The 24,650-nt window shown below is 49.0% G+C and overlaps 1 protein-coding gene across 1 annotated transcript; it reads right to left on the bottom strand.

The window, feature by feature from the left end:
- Positions 1–1,050: 1,050 nt before the first annotated feature.
- LOC140399288 (torsin-1A-like) lies at positions 1,051–20,144 on the bottom strand. Its single transcript, XM_072488765.1, is given in 9 exon segments — positions 1,051–2,978; positions 5,919–6,046; positions 7,695–7,708; positions 7,710–7,733; positions 7,735–7,872; positions 10,777–11,042; positions 14,329–14,509; positions 17,526–17,757; positions 19,810–20,144. Coding segments are annotated over 7 exon segments (948 nt in total). The 5' UTR covers positions 14,465–14,509; positions 17,526–17,757; positions 19,810–20,144; the 3' UTR covers positions 1,051–2,736.
- Between the last annotated feature and the right edge of the window lie 4,506 nt (positions 20,145–24,650).

The following is a 24,650-nucleotide window of genomic DNA, read 5'->3' on the forward strand; positions in this document are numbered from 1 at the left end:
ACCAAGACCTGTGTCTCAGTGGGTGTTTTTTTAAAATAAGATGTGGATGTCGCTGGCAAGGCCCAGCGTTTCTTGCCCAGGCTTAATTGCCCTTGAGCAGAGGGGCTTGCTAGGCCATTTCTGGAGGTAAAAGTCAACCACTGTGGGCCTAGACTCACATGTAGACCACACTGGGTAAGAATGGGAGATTTGCAACTGTAAAGGACATACGTGAACAATCATAGAATTTACAGTGCAGAAGGAGACCATTCGGCCCATCGAGTCTGCACCGGCACTTGGAAAGAGCACCATCCACCCTATCCCCAGCAACAAAGGGCAATTTATCACGGCCAATCCACCTAACCTGCACATCTTTGGACTGTGGGAGGAAACCGGGGCACCCGGAGGAAACCCACGCAGACACGGGGAGAACGTGCAGACTCCACACTGACAGTGACGCAAGCCGGGAATCGAACCTGGGACCCTGGAGGTGCGAAGCAACTATGCTAACCACTGTGCTACCGTTAATTGATGATGGTTTCATGGTCATCATTACTGAGACTGGCTTTCAATTCCAAACTTTTAAAAATTCATTTCTGGAAATTTCCTTTGATTAGCCTCATTCATCACCCAACATGTGCATTGCATTCTCACAGTGCAACAGTTTCCCACAGTAACAGATAAGATCTTCCCTGTTGGTTGGACAATGCTTGACCCTCAGGCCAAAGCTTGCACCCATCTTATGGAATCACAGAAAGACAGGATGGTGCCAGCACAGAAGGAGGCCACCTGGCTTCTCAAACCCATGCTGGCTCTCTGTCAGGAGCAATTCAGCTGGTCCCACTCCCCACACTGCAGATTGTCCAATACCCTTTGGAAAGTTATCATTGAATCTGCATCCACCGACCTTGCATTCCAGGTCCTAATGATGACTTTGGAGTTTGAGGCAGGGGAAATGGGAATAAAATCCATGCAACAAAAATTAAGTAGGGGTGAAAAACATCTGCTTCCGCCCAGCAGGAGGATGGCGCAGATACCTGAATCTGGGGTGGGGGGAAAGCTAACAAAGAAAACTTTTTAAAAATTACTTTTATTACATTGTTTCACAATACGACAAATGCATTTGCATCAGATAATTTGCACATAACAAGGCCAAACAGACTGCAATGAAGCCTATAATCAATTTATGTTGGTGTTAGTTGAGAGACACATATGGGGCAGCCCAATGCAGGATTTCCCTGCTCTTCTTCAAATAGTGCAATGGAATCTTTAACGTGCGTCTGGGAGGGTACACGTGGTCTTGGTTGGATGATGGCAAGTCCCAGAGTGTAGCACCCCATCAGTACCGCAGTGAGTCTTTAGCATGAATAATGCACCAAATTGATCTGAATGGGGCTTCAACCTGCAATGTCCCCACCCTACTCTAGGGCAGCAGGTTATTTAGGTATTCTGAGCAAACTAAGCACATTGAAAGGTCAAATTCAGTAAGCCCAAGAGTACATTGTTTTGGACCAGTTGCGCCTGCTCTATCAGTTATGTTCACTGAACTGCTGCTTTCATTCTCAGTTTGCAGGAGGCTCTGCATCTCCCTTGGTAGTCCTGCCTCCCACAGATGTACCTATCTGCTCTTTAAACACCTCAGTTGATTACGCATCTAAGGCCCTCCTGCGGCACCAGTCGTCATTTGTACAAACCTCTAAGCAAGGAGGTTCCTTACCCCGGAGTGTTCCACAGCCAGTTGTTTTTTTGGATCAACATTCTTGCCTTTCTAGCACAGCCACCTCCCCTTTCAGTAATGCCACTTGTGGCAAGCTAATTCAGTTGGATACTTGCTTTCACCGTCTTTTGTTTTCTCACCAATGATCTTGGCCCCAACTTGAAACTTTAGCGCAGAGAACAAACAGCGAAAATGCACAGCACCACAGATCTAACACCCCCCCCGAAACATTTGTTGTTTTTTTTTTAAATTTAAAAAGTAATTTACTTCTACTATTATCTGTGTTGCACTGCGGTATTTCTCTGTAATCAACCAGCAATTAATAAGCAACAAATTTCCAGCGATTTGTGACACAACCCAACAGCGGTAGAAAAATACTTACAGCGTGGCTAAACGGGATCCTGGGTTGAAAGAAATGGGTGTAAACACCCTAAATATTTCACTCACACTTCACTGCAAAAACGAACCCTACAAACAAAGTTACTTTCAGTGGGTTAGCACTGTTGCTTCACAGCGCCAGGGTCCCAGGTTCAATTCCCGGCTTGGGTCACTGTCTGTGCGGAGTCTGCACGTTCTCCCCGTGCCTGCGTGGGTTTCCTCCGGGCTCTCCGGTTTCCTCCCACAAATCCCGAAAGACGAGCTTGCTAGGTGAATTGGACATTCTGAATTCTCCCTCTGTGCACCTGAACAGGCGCCGGAGTGTGGCTACGAGCGGCTTCTCACAGTAACTTCATTGCAGTGGTAATGTAAGCCTACATGCGACACTAATAAAGATAAGATTATAAAAATTGCTTCCGTTGGGTGTTTTCTAATGTCGATCAGACAACATGATCATCCGTTCTTCAGCTTCCACAGGAGCATGTGTTAAACACCAGAGAAACACTGGGCAGTTACCCATTTGCTTGTTGCGATTTTCAAGGTAATGATCTAGTCGTGAGGGGGTTTTCAGTTAACGGAGATTGGTGCCTTGTCAATCAGTCCCAGGGATTCTGTCCACACCAAAGAGACACGTGGAACCTTCCTCCTGAAAACTCCATCACTTAGAAATACAGGTTCACTTTGGAGACCACTGTCTTACAGCCTTTCACTGACAGCAGTTTCTCCTCTTTCGGATAGTAGACCAAGCTGCTTGCTATTGTGGCGACAATGCCCTCATTCTTCACGCCTCTGGATTCAAGTTCAGCTCTCACGCATGACATGACATGTTTAAACTCCAGGGGTAGGAAGGGAATAAAATAGTCAATCAAGTTGGTTTGGATGAGGTTAGTCTGCCAGAACCCACCTGTAAGAGAAACATTTTTTTCTTAATGTTAACATGTTGGATAAAACAAATAACTCTGCTTGTTTTTTTAATCTTTTAGTCCCCTCCTTTCAGCGCCAGTTTTCTCCTCTCCTTCTCTCCTATGAGCATTCTCTCTGATGCTCATTGCCCACCATTGCATTACTCTTGTAATCACTGACACTGTGAAACTTGCGGGCGAACATTAGCAACCTGGTTCCATCCTCGCCCCATCAATGCCCAGGAGTAGATTCAGCAGGAGTCACGGGTTAGTGAGCAGAAAAGAGAAGCTCGAGAGATTTCTTTCCTTTTCCCTGGGACTGAGAGCAGTTGAGGTGAACCCTCCCCCACCCCCCCCCGAATCACACCAGCACAACTGTTGCACTCAGTATCGAACTGGAGATCGAAGTCGAGGTTTGATCTGATCACTACGCTTCTGCTAGCCATTGGTTAATTTGCAGGCACGCCGTGGGCTCAATCAGAGTAATTGTGGCTTAAGATGGGCATTTTTTGGTGATCCCACTAGTACCCTCCATTGCTTTACTGAACCAGGTGTGTCAGAGGTACAAGGTGCTGACAGGCTGGGCTGGGACTGAGGAGAGGGCTCTTTTACCTTTTTAGGAACAAAGGAACAGGAGGAGTCCATTCAGCCCCTTGAGCTAGGAGATCATGGCTGATCTGCAACTTCGCTCCACATACCCACCTTTGCCCCATAATCCCATAATACATCCAGGTGACAAGTATTTACCAACCTCAGATATAAAACTAACAATTGATCTCGCATCCAGTGCTATTTACGGAAGAGTGTTTGAATCTTCCGACACCCTTTGTGTAGAATCGTTTCCTAAAAGTCTGGTTCTAATTTTTTGACTATTCCCCTAATCTTATACTCCCCAACCAGTGCAATGGATTCTCCCATTCTCTCCCATCTGTTCCCTTTAATGTCTTTAATATGTCATTCAAATCGCCCCATAACCTTCTGAATTCCAGCGGACACAACCCTAGGTTTGGCTAATTCATCTCAGTTGAATTTGAACCTACGTCACAGAAGTGAGAAGACAGATTGCTGACACTTTGAGTTTTTATTGTTGTTAGAACATAGAACATACAGTGCACAAGGAGGCCATTCGGCCCATCGAGTCTGCACCGACCCATTTAAACCCAATCCCCGTAACCCAATAACCCCTCCAAACTTTTTTGGTCACTAATTGGGCAATTTCTCATGGCCAATCCACCTAACCTTAAGACCATAAGACATAGGAATGGAAGTAAGGCCATTCGGCCCATCGAGTCCACTCCACCATTCAATCATGGCTGATTTCAACTCCATTTACCCGCTCTCTCTCCATAGCCCTTAATTCCTCGAGAAATCAAGAATTTATCAACTTCTGTCTTAAAGACACTCAACGTCCCGGCCTCCACCGCCCTCTGTGGCAATGAATTCCACAGACCCACCACTCTCTGGCTGAAGAAATTTCTCCTAATCTCTGTTCTAAAGTGACTCCCTTTTATTCTAAGGCTGTGCCCCCGGGTCCTAGTCTCCCCTGCACATCTTTGGACTGTGGGAGGAAACCTGAACACCCGGAGGAAACCCACGCAGACACAGGGAGAACGTGCAGACTCCGCACAGACAGTGACCCAGCGGGGAATCGAACGTGGGACCCTGGCGCTGTGAAGCCACAGTGCTATCCACTTGTGCTACCCTGCTGCCCAATGAGTTGTCTCCTGCCAGAATCTTAAACCAGTATTTGAGGAAAAGGACATTTTTAGGCTTCATCCCCGATTCATCCTTTTAGCATAGAATTAGAAAATGGTTTCAGCGCAGAAGGAAACCGTTCAGACAATTACCCATTTCTGTTTTGAAAACCATGACTGAATTTCTCTTCTTCATACCCTCAGACTGTGCATTTAAAAGCCGAACCACTCACTGCGTTCAGAAAAAAGCTTTTCCTCATGTCATCATCACTGTTTCTTTTGCCAATCACCTTGATTCGGTGCCCTCTACACTCTATAATAGGAACAGGAGTAGAAGACCATTCAGCCCCTCGAGCCTGTCCCACCATTCAATGAGATCATGTCTGATCTGTCGACTAACTCCATGTACCTACCTACCTTTGGCCCACATCACTTAATGTCTTTGCTCAACAAACATATATCTACCTCAGATTTAAAATGTTTCTGCCAACGGGAACAGTTTCTCCCTCTCCACTCTGTCCAGATGCATGATTTTGAACAGCCCTCCATCTAACCTTCCTCTTTCAACAGCCAATGACCTCGGCTTCCCCAGTTTCTGTACGCAACTGAGGTTCCTAAAGAATGATAGAATCGTAGAATTTACAGTGCAGAAGGAGACCATTCGGCTCATTGGGTCTGCACCGGCTCTTGGAAAGAGCACCCTACTTATACCCACATCTCCACCCCATCCCTGCAGCCCAGCAACCCTTTTGGACACTAAGGGCAATTTATCACGGCCAATCCACCTAACCATCTTTGGACTGTGGGAGGAAACCGGAGCACCCGGAGGAATCCCACGCACACACGGGGAGAATGTGCAGACTCCGCACAGGCAGTGACCCAGCGGGGAATCGAACCCGGGACCCTGGAGCTGTGAAGCAACTGTGCTAACCAGTGTGCTACTGTGCCGCCATGGAATGCTTGGAACCATTCTTCTGGATCCTTTCTGCTCCCTCGCTAAAGGTTTTGAGTCCTTTCTAAAGTCCAGCGCTGGAGACAAAATACTCCAGTTAAGACTTCACCATTGTTTTTCAAGGTTCATCATGACTTCCTTGCTATTGTACGCGATGTAGAGGAGAGGAACAAAAGCAATATAGACTATGTCCACAATTGTTCAGGGCTGTGCCTGAGGGGGAATGTGAAGCAGCCCAAATTTGTTTTGTCGATAGATTTTTGTGCACCTTTGTATCCTGAGTGACACAGACTTACTGTTGGAATTGTTGAAAACCGTCATGGAGAGTTCCTCTTCCAGCTCACTCAGCTTAATGCTCTCGCTTGTCTTTCCACTCATCAAAACGCTTAAGGTATGTTCATTTATCTTGTCGCCACCAGTATTGCTATTTGGAGGCAACGAGAATTGGGTGTCATTGATCATCCCCAGCAAGACCAACAAGCATCACTCCAACAGTGAATTCAAGAGACCCACAGAGTGATGATAATGTAGGACTTGTTACCACATGGGGCAGTTTGAGACAAATAGCATAAATGCATTGAAGGGGAAGCTAGATATAGATGTCAGGAAGAAAGGAATAGAATAACTGATAGAGGTGAAAGAGGAGGGGGTGGCGAAGGCTGTTGTGAAGCGCAAATGTTGGCATGGACCATTGAGCCAATTCTGTTCTGTAGACTCAATGTAATTCAATGTAATATAGGCAGGAAGGTGCTTTTTAAGTCATTTGAGATTTCCTCTTCATAGTTTTTAAAAATAAATTTAGTGTACCCAATTAATTTTTTTCCAATTAAGGGGCAATTTAGCGTGGCCAATCCACCCACCCTGCACATCTTTGGGTTGTGGGGGTGAGACCCACGCAAACACGGGGAGAACGTGCAAACTCCACTCGGACAATGACCCAGAGCCGGGATCGAACCTGGGACCTCAGCGCTGTGAGGCAGCAGGGCTACCACTGCGCCAGTGTGCTGCCCTCCTCTTCTTCATAGTTAAGCTTTTACATTTCTAACTTTCTAACACTTTCTAACCCAACTCACAGGGCGGGAATCCAGTGGGATCAGGTGGGGTGGCAGCTTCACCCTCTGCTCAACATTGCACACACATAACTTTGGTGGGAAGTTGAACCAGGTTGAGTGTAAAACCAGCATTGCACCCAATCCCACAGGTTTCCTCAGGGGAAGGTTGGAATAAAATTGGCCCGTTGTGCCCAATACTTAGAAATATCATGATGTGGAGATGCCGGCGTTGGACTGGGGTGAGCACAGTAGAAGTCTTACAACACCAGGTTAAAGTCCAACAGGTTTGTTTCGATGTCACTAGCTTTCGGAGCGCTGCTCCTTCCTCAGGTGCTTCCTTCACCTGAGGAAGGAGCAGCGCTCCGAAAGCTAGTGACATCGAAACAAACCTGTTGGACTTTAACCTGGTGTTGTAAGACTTCGTACTAGAAATATCATGGGCGCGAATCAGCGACCCCGTTGCGCCTGGCGCGTATCCAGCCACAACTGGCGAATCGCGCTGATCCCCGAATCGGGTTCCGCGCCAGGCCGACCGTGAGTCACGCACGGTGTGATCTGAATCTCGGCCTCACTGGGCCATAAGGCTCATTTATATATCCGGATGCCGGATTCACCCGTCGCTCGGGACTCACCGGCTGCGCCAGGGAGACCTCCCCAAGGTTGGGGGGGATTAGGGGGGGGGGTCAAAAGAGTAGGGGGGGCCTTGAAAGTGTGTGGGGCGGGGGGGGGGGGGGGGGGGGGGGGGGGGGGAGGAAGGTTCAGGCTGCCGGACAGAATGGTGCCCCGATCTGCGAGGAGCCTTTCCCGCTGGCAAGCTGCAGACCTGGTGGAGAGAATCCCCCCCCGGGGCCAAGAAAAACAGCAAAGTGCCGTTGGACAGCGGGATGTATGTCGGTGGCTGCAGAACGGGGTGGATCAGTGGACTTTAACTTCAATCCGTGTCTCTTCGCCAGGTTTATTGGTTACTGATCATGAATTGGAACCCTGTCCTAACCTGCTGGTTACTTGGTTGGCACCTACCTCAAGAAGATGAAAAATTGCCTTTCTATAATCCACTTTTGTCGACTTCACTGGTGTAGTCCAGGAAAGGCTTGATAGCGTTGATGAGGCCTGGATGCATTTTGTCCATTTCATCAAAGATAAACATTGACCTGGGACATAATGTGACATTTCCGCGAATCCACTTCTGTAAATCATTCTGCAAATTAAAAAGAAAAATTCCCAACAACAGTGGGCTTGCGTCACTGCTATGTTCTTTTCAATTTTACATCACTTGTCGATGCCATTAGTTTATTGAAAGATAAATACAAGTGACCAATGACAATCATCTTACCGCGATTTAACACAAAATGGCCCAGAATGGGTCGATATTCTCTGGAGGTGATAAGAATGACAGGTGATCTCCCTGGAACACATAACATTCTTAAGGCTTTGACAGTGTAGATGCTGAGAGACTGCTTCCCCTAGCTGAAGAGCCTCTCGCGGAAAGAGGTCAGCAATTTCGGACCGAGCTGACAAGTAATTTCTTCGCCGATAGGGTTGCGAATCGTTGGAATTTTCTGCCCCAGAGATCTGTTGATGCTCAGCGTTGAGTATATTCAAGACTGGGATCGATAGCTTTTTTTGACACTGGGGGAATCAAAGGACATGGGTAGAGTCTGAAAAAGTGGAGTTCAGGCGGAAGGTCAGCTATGTTCATGTTGGATGAATGGCAGAGCAGGTTTGACAGTGGGTCGATTTCTCCGGTGCCAATTTCTGACGTTCTCGGGTAGGAGAGAAAAATGCAACAACAACAAAAAATTCCTCCCAATATCATTTACAAGTAATTGGTGGAACACATCGCACCAGCTGTTAGATGGACATCAGCTATGAGCTGAATGTCCCGTTAGTTTGGTTTGTCCAGCGGAGGTCACCCACACACAGTAATGTACCAATTTTGTTCAAATGTCTGTTTAAGTTTTTAACATTTTTCCAAATAAGGGGCAATTTAGCGTGACCAATCCACCTACCCTGCACATCTTTGGGTTGTGGGGATGAAACCCTTGTAGACACGGGGAGAATGTGCAAACTCCACATGGACAGTGACCCGGGGCTGGGATCGAACCTGGGTCATCGGCACCGTGAAGCAGCAGTGCCAACCACTCCGCCACCGAGAAATCGACCCAGTCCCTCAAGCCTGCTCTGCCATTCATCCAACATGAGCATGGCTGACCTTTCGCCTGAACTCCACTTTCTCAGACTCTACCCATATCCCTCGATTCCCCTAGTGTCAAAAAATCCCTATCTGTGATTCTTTCTGATACCGCCCTTTGTTTCATCTAAACCAGCCACAAATCCCAGGAAACCGGATAATACCTTTCCACCCCCACCCGTGACCAGCTGCCCAACCTTACACTCCCGCAGACTAAACACCTGGCATTGACCATGATGCCCTGGATATGCACCTTGTAGGGAGTCCTGGCTGATAAGCAATGACATTTAATACAATACATTGGCACAAAAATAAATAAAAATGTTGTGCTTCTCTCGCTAATAGTGTTGGGTTTAAGGTAGTTTAAGACCCAATTTCAGAGGATTAGGGATGCTCACCGTCAAATAGGGTTGTTTAAAATGAAATATTGGGATGCTAGCATCGCTAGCAAGGTATTTGTTATTCACCATTCACATTGCCCTTGAGAAGGTGAACCGCCTACTTGAACCTCTGCAGCCTGCACGGAGACTGCGCTCCCACTCATGCTGCTCCGGAGGGAATTCTAGGATTTGCACCCAGCGACAGTGGAGGAAAGATGATGGGCGGGATTCTCCGTTCTCCCAGACGCGTGTTTCACTGGTCCCGCCGCTGTCACGGGGGGCGCGATTCTCCAAAATGTAGACTAAGTGTTTGCGCCGTCGTGAAGGCCGTCGCGTTTCACGACGGCGCAAAACGGGCGCGGGGGAGGACCGATTCTGGCCCCCACTTCCCGGCGCCAAATGGGCCACGCGCCAACCCCGCGCATGCACAGCTGGGCCGCGCATGCGTGGGGGACGTCTTCAGCGCGCCGGCCCCTACGCAACATGGCGTGGGGGTTCAGGGGCCGGCCGGCCAAAAAAGTAGGCCCGGGGGGGGGGGGGGGGGGGGGGGGGGGGGCATGGGGGGGCCGGCCCGGTGATCGGTGGGCCCCAATCGCGGGCCAGACACCTTCGGAGAGACCCCCCCCCCCCCCCGGGGACGGAGCCACCCCCCCCACCACCACCACCCCCACAGGCCACCCCCCCAACCCTTCGCACAGAGTTCCCGCCGGCAGCGACCAGGTGTGGACGGCGCCGGCGGGACTCTGCTTTTTCCACGCGGCCGCTCGGCCCATCCGGGCCGGAGAATCGGCGGCCCCCGCCGCGTACAGCGGCCCGCGATCGGCGTCGCGTCAAACGGTGTGGCGCGGTTGCGGCGACTCCGGCCCGGGGCTCAGAGAATCGCGCCCGGGAATCCTGTTGAAACCACCTCATGCTGCCGGGAAACCCGGGGGTAGGGGGGTGCACTGCCGACAGGACCGGAGAATCCCATTAGCAGCCAGAGAGTTCCAGCCGAAAACCTGCAATCAGCAGTCCATGTTCTACATCAGTTTTGGTCCATGATAAATGCAAAGCAAAACGCAACAAACTTCATTTCAGAAATCATCCAGCATTAAAAGCTGCACAAAATCAGGATTTTCACCTATCTGTGAGTTGCTAAAACGGGCTGGATTCTCCGATTTGGCGACTATGTCCCCACTCTGGCGTGCGAACGGTGGCGTTTTACGCCAAGAAAACTGGGGGGAAATGGCCACTGATGCCCTGTTTTGCTGGGGGCTAGCAGGGAGGCAGCATAGAGCTCCCGGTTCTAGCTCCCGATGCAGCCCGGAGAATTGCCGGGTCCGTGGCCGAGCGTGCGCACCGCGGCGGCCTGTGTGCCCCCGGCCCTAAATAATGTTCCCCCTACCCACGGATCGGCCCTCTCCCGACTGTGGCAGCACTGGACTGAGTCCGCAGCCGCCACGCTGAAGTCCCAACGGGTGAGACCACATGCGACCCATGCCATCATTACACCGGAGATCTTACAAACTAGAATTATAACACAGCGATTTACCTGATACTGGTCAATGAGTTGGACATGAGGGAAATGGAGAGTAGCCATAAATACATGGACATACTGGCTGGTCAGTCCATTTTTGTAAAGGTTCTGTGCTAATAGTTGACTCACAAAGTTCTTGCCAGTGCCACTGTGACCGTGTAGAGACATGGTGAGGGGTTTCTTGGGATCAGGGGTACTTAAAGAACCTTTAACCGCTTTCAGGATGACTTCACTTGCAATGTGCTGCCCGAACAATCTGTGCTTGAAATCCTTCTCCAACCCTAAATTCATAATCAGCAAATAGAAGTCATGTTAAAGAAGAAAAAGTTGCATTTGTATAGCGCCTTTCAACCTCAGCTCAACTTAAAGCACTTAACAGCCAATGAAACCGTTCTGAAGTATTGACACGGTTCAGGCCTCGCTCTCTCTCTCTCTCGTGCCCGCGCTCGCTCTCTCTCTCGTGCTCGCGCTCGCTCTCTCTCTCATGCGCACGCTCGCTCTCTCTCTCGTGCCCGCGCTCGCTCTCTCCCTCACAATGGCCTCACAGTGCCAGGGACACAGGTGCGATGCCAGTCTTGGGTGACTGTGTGGAGTTTGCATGTTCTCCCCTGTCTCCGCATGGGTTTCCTCCGGGTGCTCCGATTTCCTCCCAGAGTCCAAAGAAGTGCAGGTTAGGTAGATTGGCCACGTTCAATGCCTGGGGTTGCAGGGACAGGGCGGGGGAGTAGGCCTCAGTAACGTGCTCTTTCGGTGGGACGTGCAGGGCTGAATTCCCTCCTTCTGCGCTGTTGGAATTCTATGGATTTAAAAATTATTATTTGTTCATGGGACGTGGCCATCGCAGGCTGTGCCAGCATTTATTGCCCATCCCTAATTGCCCTTGAGGGCAACCACATTGCTGTGGGTCTGGAGTCACGTGTAGGCCAGACCAATTAAGGATGGCAGATTTCGTTCGCTGACGGACATTAGTGAACCAGGTGGGTTTTTACGACAATGGTTTCATGGTCATAATTAGACTTTTTAAATTCCAGATTTTTATTGAATTCAAATTTCACCATGTGGAGTGGCGGGATTTGAGCCTGGGACCCCAGCAGCCAATTTGCTCGCAGCAACCTCCCACAGACAGCAATGTGATAATGTTCAAATAATCTGATGTTGATTGAGGGATAAATGTTGGGCGCCCCGGACACTGGGGAGAGCTTCCCTGCTCTTGTTCGGAATGGTGACATGGAATCTCTCACGTCCACCTGAGAGGCAGATATGGCCTCCGGTTTCCTCCCACAGTCCAAATATGTGCAGGTTCAGTGGATTGGCCGTGGTAAAAATTGCCCGTTAGTGTCCAAACGATGTGCAGGTTAGGCGGGGTTACGGGGATAGGGCGGGGGACTGCGCCCAGGTAGGGGGCACTTTCAGTGGGTCGGTGCAGACTCGATGGGCCAATGGGCTTCCTTTGGCACTGCAGGGATCCTATGATTGGGCAAATCAAAGCCGTTGGGGGGGATTTTCTGTGCGCCTCCCCTCCCCTGGGACGTGCTACCCGTCAGCCCTGCCATCGGCCGGCGGGCTGGCAGGATATTCTGATCCCGCCTTTGTCAACGGGGTTTCACGTCCTAGCACACTCCAACGTCGGGAATCTCATGGCGGGATTTGCCTTCAGTGGGCCAGGAAGATCCCGGCCATTATCCTACTGGCGAATATTATTGCAAATGGTAGTGCGAAGCAAATGGGAGGGAAGGAAGTCGAGAGTTATGATGATAGATTTAGATGTGGAAAAATGGGAGGAGGCTGGAGTTGAGCGTTAAGTACGACATGGAATGGTTGGGCCGAGTGGCCTGATTCCAACTCAGATGTCCTATGTAATCCTCTGTTGTTTGTGTATTCTCATTACAAACGCTGTAGCCTAGCAACTAACTGTAATATCTGAGATACAAAATTCACTAAATATTGAAATGCTACCACTCGTGTTCCAAAGAAGGGTCATACTGGACTCGAAGCGTCAACTCTGCTTCTGCCTCCTTAGATGCTGTCAGACCCGCTGAATGTTTCCAGCACTTTCTGATTTTATTTCAGATCTGCAGCATCTGCAATATTTTGCTTTTCTATCACCTGTCCTCGCGAAGTGACATTCTCACTGAATCCGCAGCAAGAATGCACTTGTGTTAAACAAAGTACAGACGGGTCAGGAATCATGGAGACATTTGATACTCTTTGCTTCTGATGTATTTTTCCTGAAGCTTGATTTGTAGTTAGCTGTGGCTGGTGTAACGTCTGTGAAAAGGCGAAGAATATTGGTCAAAGGATAGAATAACCAGAGTTGTGGACTTGACAATAACCACAACACTTTACATTTATATAGCACCTTTAACACAATCAAATGTCCCAAGGTGCTTCACAGGAGCGGTTATCAAACACAATGTGACACCAAGCGACGTAAGATTTATTTTTATAAAAATAAATTTAAAGAGCCCAATTCATTTTTTCCAATTAAGGGGCAATTTAGCGTGGCTAATCCACCTACCCTGCACATCTTTGGGTTGTGGGGGCGGAACCCACGCAGACACGGGGAGGATGTGCAAACTCCGCACGGACAGTGACCCAGAGCCGGGATCGAACCGGGTCCTCGGTGTCGTGAGGCAGCAGGGCTAACCCACTGCGCCACCGTGTCGCCCGAAGGAGTTTTCTTGGCTCTTCATTGCTGGGTTGTAGGCTGTGGGTGACCAGCAATTATTGCCCATCCCTAATTATCCTTCTACCCAGTGGCTTGCTGGAGTGGCTATTTCAGAGGGCAGTTAACAGTCAAACCGCACTGCTGTGGATCTGGAGTCAGCTGTCGGCCAGACCAGTTCAAGTATGGCAGATTTCTTCCCCTATAAGGACCTTAGTGAACCAGATGGGTTTTTACAACGATCGACAAAGGTTTCACGGTCATCGTTAGATCCAGACTCTTTTTTTGAAATTACACCATCTGTCGTGGTGGGAGATACTGGGCCAGATGACTAATAGCTTGGTCAAAGGGGAGGATTTTGAGGACGGTCTTAAAGAGGGAGAGGTGGAGGGGTGGAGAGGATGAGGAGGGAAATTACAGAGCTTCGGGGTTATTTAGGAAGCTGAAGACATGACTGCCACTGTAAAATTAAAAGTGGAATCTGCAACAGGTCAAAATTAAAGGAAGTCAGAGATCTTGGGGGTGGGGGAGGGGGGGGGCATTGCAGAGCTGTTGGGGTTACAGAGATACAGTTTAGGCCACAGGAAAATAAGAAGTTTAACATTGAGGCATAGCTGGACCACGATCCAATGTAGGTCAGCGGGCCCAGGGAGCGGGATGCGAATGTGACTTGGTGTGAGTTAGGATACAGGGGGAGCAGAATTTGGAATGAACACATGCTTGCACAAGATGGAGGACATGAGGCCAGCCGGGAGAGCACTGGAACAGTTAAGGCTGGAATCCAAATTAGGGTTAGGGATAGGGTTAGGGTTATTTTCAACAGCCATTGCCATTTCAGTGACATGAGCAGCAATCGCAAGGTAAAACGTACAGTTAGAAAGCAGTTTAAATTAAAACTTGACCTTTTACATCCAGCGATATCCACTCATTATCACAGCTCTCACAGCTGAAGTAGGAATAGGTGAACATTCCCATGTATATTATTCCCCCCAGCGCTACCAGCATTGCTATAAAGTATCCACCATTCAGCATTGCCATGTTTTGTCGGTCTGCACCTGGTAAGTTTTATTTTCGTGCGAATGGCTGAAAAACAAATGTGGCATTTTGAAAAATTAAGCAGCAGTTTTGATGAATTTGTTAAACATCCCGTAGATTTTGACTGTGATGGGCTTCAAGCATGTTAGCTGTGGACCCCCTGCCTCTGAGTCAGCCGGCTATGGGGTCAAGTCTTAATCCTGTGATTGGAGTGTATGGGGAGCCACGGTAGCACAGTGGTTAGCACTGTTGCTTCACAGCTCCAGAGTCCCAGGTCCGATTCCCGCTTGGGTCACTGTCTGTGTGGAGTCTGCACGTTTTCCCCATGTCTGCGTGGGTTTCCTCCGAGTGCCCCGGTTTCCTCCCACAAGTCCCAAAAGATGTGCTTGTTATGTGAACTGAACATTCTGAATTCTCCCTCTGTGTACCCGAACAGGCGCCGGAATGTGGCGACTAGGGGATTTTCACAGTAACTTCATTGCAGTGTTAACGTAAGCCCACTTGCGACACTAATAAAGATTATTAGCATTATTATTAAAATAATCTGGTCCTCCCTGTGAAGAAGAGTTTCCTAATTCCATCCCTGAAAAGTCTAGCTCCGATTTTTGGACTGTACCTAGGCTCGCAAACCAGCAGAAATAATTTCTCTCTATCCTTCCGGTTCCCCGCCATATCTTGAAAACTTTAACCAGATGACACCGTAAATTCCGGGGAACTCAACCCGAGTTTGCTCTGACCAAGAGTCGTCCAGATTTGCAATGTTAGCTCTACTTTCTCTCCACAGATGCTGTCAGACCCGCTGAGAATTCCCAGCATTAGCACGATGGTGCAGTGGTTAGCACTGCTGCCTCACGGCGCCGAGGTCCCAGGTTCGATCCCGGCCCCGGGTCACTCTCCGTGTGGAGTTTGCACATTTTCCCCGTGTCTGCGTGGGTATCATCCCCACAACCCAAAAGATGTGTCGGGTAGGTCGATTGGCCATGGTCTCTTAACTGGGAAAATAAAATAATTGGATACTCTAAATTTATTTCAGAAAATACCCAGCATTTTCTGTTTTTGACCCAGTTTGGTTCGCCTCTCCCCGTAATTTAACCTTTGGAATTCAGATAACATTCTGATAAATCTATTAAACACTTCCTCCAAGGCCAATATATTCATTCTAAGTGAGTGGCTGTCACGGTGGCTCAGTGGTTAGCACTGCTGCCTCAGGGCGCCGAGGACCCGGGTTCGATCCCGGCCCCGGGTTACAGTCCGTGAGGGGTTTGCACATTCTCCCCGTGTCTGCGCGGGTCTCACTCCCACATCCCAAAGATGTGGAAGGCAGTGGATTGGCGACGCTAAATTGCCCCTTAATTGGAAAAATTAAGTGTAGTACCCAGAATTGCTCATATTGCGCCAGGTGCAGTGTATCGAACCAGGGTGGCTGTGGCATAATTTCTACCTCCTTGTATCCTAGTCCTCTCAATATGAGGACTGTTTGACTGTTTTCTGTACCCATCCCCAGCATTTTAAAGATCTATGTACCTGGAATCCCAAATTGCTTCCAGCTTTTTGCCATTTAGAAAACATTCTGCTGTTTAGGTCCAAAGTGGATGGTCTCACATTTGCCCATATTGAAATCCATTTGCCACAGTTTTGCCCATTCACTCGCCAACATATCTTTGGAAGCAGTGTAGGTAACATTTTTAGTCCATCATCATCTATACTGAAACGAATTTGCCAATTGAATGCTGATCACAGTCTTCCTTCGCATCAACTACATCCTTCACTTTGGTGCCGTCTGCAAATTTAGGAATTATGGGCTGATGTTTCCCACCAAGATTTTACTCCGGACAATTTCCGGGTCACAACCCAGTTTGCTACGCTAACGAGGCCGCAGACGCAAACATCCTGGAAGCACCCAATTAAGAACCTGCCTTCAGCATCACTCTCCAATTAGGGATGGTGGGCAGGTTGAGGTGGTGGGAGGGCACATCAGCGGACAATTTTAAAGAACAGATGCTGCCGTGAGAGTGCTGCTGAGGTGAATCATAGAGTCATAGAATTTACGGTGCAGAAGGAGGCCATTCGGACCATCGGGTCTGCACCGGCCTTGGAAAGAGCACCCTATCCAAGCCCACACCTCCATCCCATCCCCGTAACCCAGTAACCTCTCTAACCTTTTTAGATGCTAAGGGCAATTTAGCACAGTCAATCCACCTAACCTGCACATCTTTGGACTGTGGGTGGAAACCGGAGCACCCGGAGGAAACCCACGCAGACACGGGGAGAACGTGCAGACTCCGCACAGACAGTGACCCAAGCCAGGAATCGAACCTGTGGAGCTGTGAAGCAACAGTGCCAACCACTGTGCTGCCATGCCGCCTCTAATGGGAGAAGAGAGAATAGATGCAAGAGAAGGCAGCCATCTCTGTACCCATGAGCACTGTCTGTGACAGCGTTCTCAATGAGCTACCCTTGTAATAGTGAGCCTGGGCCTATGGATGACTTCATGATAACTTTAATGTTCGAGGGCAGCACGATGGCGCAGTGGTTAGCACTTCTGCCTCACGGCGGCGAGGTTCCAGGTTCGATTCTGGCCCTGAGTCACTGTACATGTGGAGTTTGCACATTCTCCCTGTGTCTGCGTGGGTCTCGCCCCCACAACCCAAAGATGTGCAGGGTAGGTGGATTGGCCACGCTAAATTGCCCCTTAATAGGTGTGGTGAATGTATTCACCATCGTATAAGCTGTCTGTATAGCAATGTCCCAATGGTAATATGATCTCCTTCCAGGTATTGTACTGGAAACCTGGTGGGCTCCACCCCTCCTCGGACGGTATATAGACCGGCCGCCTGGGGGCGGCGCTCATTTGTACAGCAGTCACAGGCAGGCAGGTTCTTGGTTAATAAAGCCTATGTTCACTCGCTCTCATCGTCTTGTAGTGAATTGATGGTACATCAATTTATTAACCAAAGACATCGCTATGGAAGCCGCTCTAAAGCCTGATAAACTGGAACGCGACGCACGAGCAGCAGAAGCTAAGGAAATCTTCTCCCACTGGCTCCGCTGTTTTGAGGCCTACCTCGACTCCTTCGAAACGCCTTTCTCCGATGCCCTCAAGCTGCGCATCCTCCACGGCCGGGTGAGCCACCGAATCTCGGGTATGATGCAGGACGCAGCCACGTACGAAGCGGCGGTCGCGATTCCTAATGGGCAGTTCGTGAAGCCCGTGGACGAAGTGCGGCACCTCCTCACTACCCGCCGTCAACGCGCCGGGGAACCGCTGGACGAGTACCGAGAGAACTCGCCCGTAACTGCAATTGCAAGGACGTGAAGGCCGATGAGCACATGAAACTGATGATCCGGGCCACCTACGTGGCTGGGGTCCGGTCTAACTACATTCGGCAGAGGCTGCTAGAAAACGGGGCCACTGATGTCGCCCGTGTCTGCGTGGATCTCGCCCCCAACAACCCAAAGATGGGCAGGGTAGGTGGATTGGCCACGCTAAACTGCCCCTTAATAGGAAAAAATGAATTGGGTACTCCAAATTTATTTATTTTTAACTTTAGTGTTCAGATTGCGTGTTATTTTCACTCTGCGTCAACCTCCCATTGTGCACCGACTGCCTGTGAGTTAATGAGCTGCCACTGGTAAGGTTTCCCTGGCAAAGTCGTTGCAAATTGATTCAGTAACAATGCAATTAGCCTCCCTCTCCACTTCTAAGTGGACTGTCGGTCAGGCACACAAGCTGACTGGGAAAAGTGGTCGGAGACGGGAACACATCAGCGTTCCCGTCCAGTGACATTTGTTCTCATTTTCCAACCACCCCCCCCTCCACCTCCAAGGGCATTGTGAAAATTAGCCCCCACCACCACCAACACCAACCACGTCACAGTACAAATTCCCAAGACCAAACCTTTGAAACAAATTAAGAATGACAGTCATCACAGTGCTGATCCCTGAGGAACAAAACTTCCCACCTTTCTATCAAAGAATCGAGGAGCAGGAGTAGGCCTTTCAGCCCCTCTGTTGTTTTGTTTTGTGGCCAGCTTTATTCATGGGATGTGGGGGTCGCTGGCTGGCCCAATTGCCCAACCCTGAGGTCAATTTAAGTGTCAACCTCAGGAGTCACATGTAGACCAGGAAAGGTCGACAGATTTCCTTTGCAGGAATTTTTAACGACAATCATAGATTTCATAGAATTTACAGTGCAGGAGGCCAATCGGCCCATCGAGTCTGCACCGGCTCTTGGAATGAGCAGCCTACCCAAGCCCACACCTCCACCCTATCCCCATAACCCAGCAACCCCACCCAACACTGAGGGCAATTTTGGACACTAAGGGCAGTTTAGCATGGCCAATCCACCTAACCTGCACATCTTTGTGACTGTGGGAGGAAACCGGAGCACCCGGAGGAAACCCACGCGCACACGGGGAGAACGTGCAGACCCCGCACAGACATCGAACCTGGGACCCTGGAGCTGTGAAGCAATTGTCCTAACCACTGTGCTACCGTGCTGCCCAATAGTTTCATGGACTTTAATTCCAGATATCACTGAATTCAAATTTGCTGAGGACATTGCCCTGGGTCTCTGGATTACTAGCACAGCGACAATAGCACCCCGCCACTGCCTCCCCGGCTCGCTATCCATCCTCTCGCATTAGTCTAATGTGAGGTACCTTAGCAAAGACAGTCTGAAAAACCCAATATGATGCATCTACTCCATCAATCTTGCCGATCCTTTCTGTTGCCTCTTCAAAGAATTCAATAAGGTTTGTCAAGTGTGACTTCCCTTTGAAAACCTGTGCTGACTAGTATTTATTATGTTTTAAGTTACTTGCGATATAACAATGAAGGGGCAGTGGGTCAAGGGGCCAGAGGGTTAAGACTCCCTCCTGGCCAATATTTACCCCCACTCAACATCATCAAAAGGGATTATCTGGTCAGCGCTACATTGCTGATTGTGGGATCTTGCCGTGCTCTAGTTTTCCTCCATTAGAACGGAGGCGGTGTTTCGAAACTTACTGAAAGGCGCCATATAAATGCTCCCCTTCAAAATGGACAACTGCATATGTGAATTGATCATTGTCACAGCCAGTTATTTGCTGTATAGATCGATTTTAAAACGCCTATGTGAACATAGTCCGAAATGAAGGACCCTGCTCTAAAACATTACACCAAATACTTTAACTCGAGGTCTGAATTACTCAGCTGTGCAAGGCTCATGAAGCGGAAATGCATCGCGATCAGGAAAGAGAGAGAAATGTTAATACTTTCTCAACAAGCGCCCTCAAACTTCTGCTACTGGGATCCCTGTCCCGGCCAGGAGATTAAAACTAATTGTTTCTTTCACAAATGAAACTTACCTGTTGCAGCCCTGTCCTGCGTGTAACACAGGTTCAGAAGGACACAAGGAGAAAGAGAAAACGAAAGTTTGATTTCACTTCCTGAGCAGTAAATGGGGTGCAATCGGTCCTCCCACTAACTGATTTACTCAGGGAGAGAGGAAAGATAAAGGGGTCCCGTCATCCACTCAAACTTATTTTTTTAAAAATTTAGACTACCCAATTCTTTTTTTTCCCCAATTAAGGAACAATTTAGTGTGGCCAATTCCCATCTTTTTGGATTGTGGGAGTGAGACCCACGCAGACACGGGAAGAATGTGAAAACTCCACACGGACAGTGCCCCGGGGCCGGGATCGAACCGGAGTCCTCGGCGGCATGAGGCAGCAGCGCTAACCACTGTGCCACCGTGCCAAACAAGAACAAAGAACAAAGAAAAGTACAGTAAGAAGTTTTACAACACCAGGTTAAAGTCCAACAGGTAAAGTTGGACTTTAACCTGGTGTTGTAAAACTTCTTACTGTGCTCACCCCAGTCCAACGCCGGCATCTCCACATCAAAGAAAAGTACCGCACAGAAACGGGCCCTTCGGTCCTTGTGGTGAACGTATTATAGTAACCATTCACCACTGTACTACATTGTATCACGCTGGTGCCCATGTGGGCTCCACCTATGGACCATTGTACTGTACTGTACTGATTGTATCATGTTGGTGCCCTTGTGGGCTCCGCCCCCTTGAGGGGAGGTATAAAGAGCAGCTGCCTGTAGGCGGCTCTCATTGCAGAGCAGTCGCAGGCAGGCACTTTTCTAGTTGTTCTAGCTGCATAAACGAAAGATGCATGGCATTGAGGGTAAACTGGTAGCATGTGTAGAGGAGTGGTTAACTAACAGAAAGCAGAGAGTGGGGATAAATGGGTGTTTCTCTGGTTGGCAACCTGTAACTAGTGGGGTCCCTCAAGGATCAGTGTTGGGTCCGCAGTTGTTCACAATTTACATAGACGATTTGGAGTTGGGGACCAAGTGCAATGTGTCAAAGTTTGCAGACGACACTAAGATGAGTGGTAAAGCAAAAAGGGCAGAGGAAAAGCCTCTGACTATCCACTCTGTCTATGCCCCTCATAATTTTGTAGACCTCTATCAGGTCACCCCTCAACCTCCTTCGTTCCAGTGAGAACAAACCAAGTTTATTGAACCTCTCCTCATAGCTAATGCCCTCCATACCAGGCAACATCCTGGTAAATCTCTTCTGCACCCTCTCTGAAGCCTCCACATCCTCCTGGTAGTTTGGAGACCAGAATTGAACACTATACTCCAAGTGTGCCACCCTGTTCTCTCCTCAAACCTAACACTCATGTTCCTTAAATCCCCAATTAATCCAACCCAGGCCCCTCAGCCGTTCCTCAAATTCCCTCACCATTCCTCGTGCCCACATCCCATCCGCTTCACCCCCTCCTCAACTAACCCCTCGCCCACTCCCCAAATCTCTCGGCCCCTCCAATAACCCAACACGTCCCTTCAACTCCCTGACCGTCCCTCAGACCCTCATTACATCTCCCTCACTCCCTCCCCAACTAACCCAACATCCTCATTCACTCTCTGACTCCTTCATCCCCTCACCACCTGACACAATCTCCCTCATCCAATCCATCATTTGCCCCATCCAGCATTTCTCCCACCCATGTTTTAGATGTATAAAATTACGAGGGGCATAGATAGAGTAGACAGGAATACCCCTTTGGTGGACGGGTCGCTGACCAGGGGGCATTGATTTAAGGTAAATGGCAGGAAGTTCAGAGGGGATGTGAGGAAAAAATTATTTCACCAGAGGGTGGTGGGAGTGTGGAACTCGCAGCCTGAAAGGGTGGTGGAGGCAGAGACCCTCATAACATTTAAGAAGGATTTAGATGCGCACTTGGGATCCCAGAGCATACAAGGCTGTGGGCCAAATGCTGGGAAATGGGATTAGAAAGTTTAGGTGGTTATTTTTGACTGGCACAGGTGCGATGGGCTGAAGGGGCTGTTCTGTGCTGAATGACTTTACGCCTATCTGCCCCTCAGGATTCCAACCCCCTCACCCATCCCCAGCCCCCCACCTGCCTCTCCACACCATCTTCCTCAACACCTCCCCAACTTACTCATCCAATCCTCACCCCACTCTCAATCTCCATGTCCTCAACATCCATCACCCTCGCTGCCCATTGCAACCTCCTTAATCTACTGTACGCCCTACATCCCCTTTCCCAGTTTATCCTCCTAATCCTCTCATCCCCATTCTGTCTTCCCCAACCTTTCCATGCACATCCTCATCCCCAACACCCTCTACATTCCCCCTATTTTCCCTATCCCCAAGCCTCCCTGCCCCCTCTCCACCTTCTCCCTCTCCACTCCTTCATCCCCCAACCCCTCCGACTCCCTGTGCTTCAACCCCCACCCTCCCGCCTTGATAACCCCCAACCCCTCCCCTCCCACCCATCCATTCTCCTCTCACCAACCCTAACCCCTTTTTTTCTACTCTGTGCCTCCCACCACTGCAAACTCCCTCCACCCCACCTCCCCAAAGCTCTTGCTCCCACTGACAGATTCATCCCTGTAGTTACCAGGCAAAACATGGCCTGTTGCCTTAATGGATCTGTTATAAGTGTCTTTCTTCAAGCTACATTAGTTGAATTTATAAACTACCCTGGGACATCCAGTGGTTGTAAAAAGGCACCGTGAAATTGTAAGCCTTTCTCTGTTTATAAATTTGGATATTTTATTGATTGATTGATTTGACTTATTGTCACATGTACCGAAGTACAGTGAAAAGTATTTTTCTGCGGCCAAGGGAACGTACACAGTACGTACATCGTAGACAAAAAGAATAATCAACAGAGAACATTGACAATGGTACATCGACAAATAGTGATTGGTTACAGTGCGGAATAAGGGGCCAAACAAAGCAAATACATGAGCAAGAGCAGCATAGAACATAGAGAATAGTGTTCTTATTGGGAACAGATCAGTCCGAGGTGAAGTCGTTGAGGAGTCTTGTAGCTGTGGAGAAGAAGCTGTTCCTATGTCTGGATGTGCGGGTCTTCAGACGTCTGTATCTTCTGCCTGATGGAAGGGTCTGAAAGAGGGCAACGCCTGGGTGTGAGGGGTCTCTGACAATGCTGTCTGCCTTCCTGAAGCAGCGGGGAGGTGTAGACAGAATCAATGGGAGGGTGGCAAGCTTGTGTGATATTTAATACGTTGTAAGATCACACACAGCAAGCAAAACAAAACGAGAGAAAGGAAGATGGAATTAAGAAAGAGAGATAAAGGAGACAATGTAGGAAGATACATGGCAAGATCCTTTGGCTGTTCACGTTGGCGGGATTTTCCGGTCCCGTCGATGGTGCACCCCACCGCCGGTTTCCCGGCGTCACACGGTGGATTCAACGGCAATAGCGGGCCACCTCCCGCTGCCGAGAAACACACCACGGGGAGGCCAGAGAATCTCGCCCATACTTTAAAAAAAATCTCAAACAATAATTACATTCTGAAGGACTGAGTTTTGTCATTTGTAAAATTACATTTTCAGCGTCAGAGAGGCTGCTCGTGAGTAATTAAGATTTATCACACCACTAAAAGTTCACGTGCATCGGAGTGAACAAGGCAGAACTTCTTGTAGGTGACTGGTGGACAAGTGGCACAAAGTCGCAACCTTTCTGTGTCACAATGCAGAATTTATTGGCAACGTACTGACACAGAGAAGCTTGTGGAGACGCAGGGCAATCAGAAAGCAGCTTCACGAATACTGAGGCCCGAAACAAAATCAGGCAGCATTTCACACAAAGAAATAGTGGAAACCTGGAATTCTACCCCCCAATGGGCTTCAGTTGGAGGTTGCAAGTAAAGAAATCGATAGATTTTTGTTGGGTAATGGTATCATGGATATGGAGCAATTTAGCGAAGGTGGATGAATAGAAATTAAGTGCAGATCGGGCATGATCTCATTAAATGGCAGAGCAGGCCTAAGGGGAGGAATGGCCAACTCCTCTTCCTGATGGGCAGCACGGTAGCATAATGGTTAGCACAATTGCTTCACAGCTCCAGGGTCCCAGCTTCGATTCCGGCTTGGGTCACTGTCTGTGCGGAGTGTGCACATCCTCCCCGTGTGTGCGTGGGTTTCCTCCGGGTGCTCCGGTTTCCTCCCACAGTCCAAAGATGTGCAGGTTAGGTGGATTGGCTATGCTAAATTGCCCTTAGTGTCCAAAATTGCCCTTAGTGTTGGGTGGAGTTACTGGGTTATGGGGATAGGGTGTGGAGATGTTGACCTTGGGTGTGGTGCTCTTTCCAAGAGCCGGTGCAGACTCGATGGGCCGAATGGCCTCCTTCTGCACTGTAAATTCTGTGATGTTCCGACTTCTCCCACAATCGAGGATTTTATGGGGCAGGGTTTCATCCTCTAGAAACTGGGAGAAGCAGGCAATTCTTTGAGGTTTCTTAATTTACACTTCTCTGGATTCCACTGCGGAAAGCACTTCCTCATCAATGCAGCTCTCTCATGCTTCTGAAGCGTGGCCAGGGTGGGATAGCCAGAGAGAGAATAGGGGCAATCTGCTCTGAAATCATTTAAAACACCAGTTTTTCATTGTCGGCCCTTCAATAGAAGTCACAATTCAATAGCTCTGCATAGTTCTCTGTTGAATTCCTGGCAAAAGGACCTTCTTGAAAGAAAAATTGGAGGGTATTCCTCTCTCCTGTGTTATTAAACAGAGCATTGTGAAGTAATAAAGTAGAGCAGTATAGGAACCTGGAGGATTGGGGAGGTTAAAGAGCGTTGCCTCATTCGGTTCTGTTATCGAGACAATGAAGTCCTTTTGACAGATGGGATTAGCGG

The sequence above is a fragment of the Scyliorhinus torazame genome, chromosome 22, assembly GCF_047496885.1.
Source record: "Scyliorhinus torazame isolate Kashiwa2021f chromosome 22, sScyTor2.1, whole genome shotgun sequence".
Lineage (NCBI taxonomy): Eukaryota > Metazoa > Chordata > Chondrichthyes > Carcharhiniformes > Scyliorhinidae > Scyliorhinus > Scyliorhinus torazame.